A 4,557-nucleotide genomic window follows, 5' to 3' on the forward strand; every position below is an offset into this window, starting at 1 on the left:
AATATATAATTGTTTGAGGGTTTTAATCTGTTTTCTAGCCAAATATTCAGCTTTTATCATGTGTGTGCAAAGATCAATAAATTGCTCCGGACAGCAACTGGTTAAAGTGATATTAACCCATTGCCGTCCACCCATTGTAAAATTACTGGCGGACGGCGGATCCTTCCCGGCGGGGTCACGTAAATGTACGTCAAATGTACTGCGCCCCCTAGTGCAGTAAAGCCCCCTGCCGCCGCCCCACCTCCTGCACCCTAACCTTCAATCCCGAGATCCTCTAGCCCATCTGCGGCCAGGGACCGGCTCGGGAGGGCGTCAGGAGGAAGAGGGAGGGAGATCAGCTCCTTGCTGATCCCCTCAGTGCTGTGAATGGAGAAGTGATGTGTATTACATCACTTCTGCATTCACCTGTCAGTCATCTGGCTGCTATAAGCAGAGAGAAGAAGCTGATGAAGCAGATCTTTGCTTCATCAGCTTCTTTTGGGGTCCCCAGGTGACATTAGGGGTCCTAGAGACCCCCAATGTCAGGTCCTCTTTATGGAGACATAAATGTGTTACGCACATATAAACGTAAATACGCGTCCGGTGCACCAGCGTGCGAAAATGACAATTGTGCTACACACGTTACATATCGCTGTGAACGTTGGAGTGAGAGCAATCATTTTAGGGCCATCAATCACTGATAACACTAAACTGAGCGGTAAAAGCTTTTAAAGCGTCGCCTATGGCCAATTTTTGGTATTATCGTTTTTTGAGGTTTCGCACGCACACACAATTTAAGGCTTGACATGTTTGGTGTCTTTTTACCCGAAGTGACCCCGTCTTTTATATTTTACCAAAAAATTGGGTAACATTTAATATAGGGGAAACTGTTTTTTTAAAAATTTATTTCAGTAATTTTTCCTTAATATAGTAAAAAAAATAAAAATCGCAGTGGTGATTAAATACCACCAAAAGAAAGCTCTATCTGTCCCCAAAAAATGGTATAAAATTTATTTCAGTACAGCGTTGCATGATGGAATAAATATCAGTCAAAGTACTGCAGCGCTGAATACTGAAAAATGGCCTGGATGGGAAGGGGGTTTAACACTGCGGACTTCAAGTGGTTAAACTGCTACTGAGGATAATAAAACACATAGACAGATTTAGAAGCTTTGCTATCCTGAGGCTGCACTAAACCAAAGAGAGTATAAACAGTATTGACAACAGGAAGTTAAACAAAGCTGTTGAAAAGATTATTATTTTCTAACTTAAAACATGTTCTTATCTGAATGTTCAGCATGCGTGATGAGCTCTTTTGGCTGTGTAATCAATTTTTTTTCCTTGAGTGTTTTGTGAGCAGATTTTGACCACATTTTTGTAACATAGTATGGAATGATGCATATATTAAAATTGCACAGGATTGCAGAGCCGGGTTTAAAATGTGCATGAAATATAAGGCAAGTATGTAATCTTCACAGTGTGGGAAAGTTCTATCATAGATGACTCACCCATGTGTGACATATCCATGACAAGATATGACAGGTGTTCAGGTTGATTGTGTGATAGAATGACAAAGTGACAGAAATTGTGAAGGTAAATTAGAATAACATGGAGTTGCCATGCATGCTCGGTGTGCACAAAAAAACATTGGTGCGCTCCACATAAATGAAACTATTAATATTTCATTTGCCATCATAATGCTCAATTCTGTTGTGGAGATCCTACATGGAGACATACTCAGTAGTAGATAACACAGAGCATAGTAATAAAGAATGCAGAGCTCAGTAGTAAAGAATGCAGAGCTCAGTAGTAAAGAATGCAGAGCTCAGGAGTAAAGAACGCAGAACTCGGGAGTAAAGAACGCAGAGCTCAGGAGTAAAGAACGCAGAGCACAGTAATAAAGAACACAGAGCTCGGTAATAAAGAACGCAGACCACAGTAATAAAGAACGCAGACCACAGTAATAAAGAACGCAGACCACAGTAATATAGAACGCAGAGCTCAGGAGTAAAGAACCCAGAGCTCAGTAATAAAGAACACAAAGCTCAGGAGTAAAGAACGCAGAGGTCAGGAGTAAAAAATGCAGAGCTCAGTAGTAAAGAACGTAGAGCACAGTAATAAAGAATGCAGAGCTCAGGAGTAAAGAGCACAGAGCTTGGTAATAAAGAACGTATAGCTCAGTAGTAAAGAACGCAGAGCTCAGTAGTAAAGAACGCAGAGCTCAGTAGTAAAGAACGCAGAGCACAGTAATAAAGAATGCAGAGCTCAGGAGTAAAGAGCACAGAGCTCGGTAATACAAATGCAGAGCTCAGGAGTAAAGAACGCAGAGCTCAGGAGTAAAGAACGCAGAGCTCAGTAGTAAAGAACGCAGAGCTCAGTAATAAAGAACGCAGAGCTCAGGAGTAAAAAACACAGAGCTCGGGAGTAAAGAATGCAGAGCACGGTAATAAAGAATGCAGAGCACGGTAATAAAGACGCAGAGCACGGTGGTAAATAACGCAGAGCTCAGCAGTAAATAACACAATACTGTTCCATTATGATATTTCTACACAACACTGGGAACCTGGAACATTATATAAAGACAAAATCAATACTTTATTAGTAAGGGCTTATTCACACCATCCAGTGCATTCATCTTACAGTCCCGTGGCAGAGTAAATGTACCAGTGAATAGGAATCTATAAGTTGTACATTTACTTTTGGCAGCATATGAAAATATTTTTGTATTAAATAGAAAAGAAACTGCTACTCCTCTTAATTTGTTATTCCCGTAAACCCCTATTTTGTCTGTGAGGCACTTTAGATCAAGATCAAACAAGATCATCTCAGATACTGATACATTTTTGCATGAATGTGTGGAATGGTATGTTTTGAGTTTGAAATGCAGACCTTGTTGCCTTGTTACTTTACTAAATTTGTTCTCCGTTTGCTGATGTGATTTGGCTGTGTCGCTGTCACTAACAAATTGCATGTTTTTCTGTGGGACTTTCCAACCAGTTCCTATCTCTCCTGCAGAAGTATGATGCTGAACTCTTCAGAATGTGCATGCCCTGTCTCAGTGCAATAGCTGGAGGTCTACCACCAGATTATGTTGATACCAGAATTAAAGCAACACCTGAGAAGCAAATGTCAGTGGACGCTGAAGGAAACTTTGACCCAAAACCCATTAATACTGCCAAGTAAGTATTACCAGTCCTTCATTTTACTAAAAATGTAGACAATTGTTTTTAGGATACCTAAAACCAAAGCTTATAAAACAGTATTTGCTCTGATCATACTAAAACACAGATAGTGAGTGTTAGAACAACAGAGCAATAAATGTACTGTATGCTTTATCAAGTGTTTAATTTGCAGTGATTTGGAGTGGTGTTCTGTTCTGCATTACCCTGGTTCACACTGGAGTTTTTGAGCAGTTCGAAAAGCGCTTTTAACTGCCAACACAAGAAATCCCATGATTTTCAATGGCCCTGGTTCACACCTGAGCAGCAAAACACCTAGCAGGAAAACGCCAGACACCTGATAAGATACAGGAGCTTCTTTGGGCAGTTAAAAGCACTTTTCTTCCCCAAAGACTTAATTGGAAATGCCCAAAAATGTGCAACAGAAGCATGTTGCACATTTTCGTGAGCATTTTTGCGCGTTCTTCCATTGCCCACAATGGTTTATGAGCTGCCAATCAAAACGTGTGTCAAAACGTGCATACAAATGTGCCCAATGTGCATAAACACGCAAATAACCGCATGCTGCTAACGCACGTACAGACGCGCAAAAATGGTGCCGCCTAGGTGTGAACCAGGACTGAGAGATATGTGAATAATTTCAGTTTTAGGATCATTCATAATTGAGGATACAGTAAACATACTCTATCCTCAATTAATTACAAACACTCAGCGATCGCTGAGTGTCTGTACTTGCTCTCCTTCCTGTCACGCTGTCACAGGAGGCTGAGCAAGCGGAGCTCAGCCTCCTGTGACAGCGCTGCTTGTCTCCGCCCACACTGCTCTCCTCTGATCTGTGACGGGCGGCTGGGCGGTGTGGGAGAAGAGACGCCGCCCGCTCACAGGGCTCTCCTCCCGCAGCACTCGGCCGCCTGTGACAGTTTCTCTCCTCCCCGCTGGGACACAGAGCAGCGCCCAGCAGGGAGGAGAGAAATCACGGATGCACCGCTGTATCGGCCAGAAAATGGCACTTTCGGTATTATGCCAAAAGTGCAATTTTCGGCCGATATGTTTCGGCAGCCGATATATCGGTGCATCCCTAGTTATAATAGTGGATAGTATGCACAGGAGAGGGATGCAGAGGGTATAACAGCAAGAAGCATGCTGCAGGAGAGGAGTGCAGAAGGTATGACCGAGAGTATGTTAAATAAAGCAGTGCAAAGGGTGTGAGATATGTGAGTATGAGCAGGAGAGGAGTGCAGAGGGTATGGAAGTAAGCAGTATATGAAGGAGAAGGGCTTAGGGGGTATAAATGCATTGAGAATGTGAAGAAGAAGGTCACAGAGGAGTCCTGGGCACAGTGTGTGTGTGTGTGTGTGTGTGTAATAATATATAGATATAGATATATATCTATATGTCT

At 42.3% G+C, this 4,557-nt stretch overlaps 1 protein-coding gene across 1 annotated transcript in view; it reads left to right on the top strand.

Annotated features, from left to right (window-relative positions):
- RYR3 (ryanodine receptor 3) overlaps nucleotides 1-4,557 on the top strand; it is a 609,228-nt gene that overhangs the window by 375,848 nt on the left and 228,823 nt on the right. Inside the window, exon 51 of the mRNA XM_018554200.1 lies at nucleotides 2,995-3,158. Coding sequence (XP_018409702.1) covers nucleotides 2,995-3,158 — 164 coding nt within the window. The remainder of the gene's footprint in view (nucleotides 1-2,994; nucleotides 3,159-4,557) is intronic.

This window comes from Nanorana parkeri, unplaced genomic scaffold (genome assembly GCF_000935625.1).
Source record: "Nanorana parkeri isolate BGI_ZX_2015 unplaced genomic scaffold, ASM93562v1 scaffold146, whole genome shotgun sequence".
NCBI lineage: Eukaryota > Metazoa > Chordata > Amphibia > Anura > Dicroglossidae > Nanorana > Nanorana parkeri.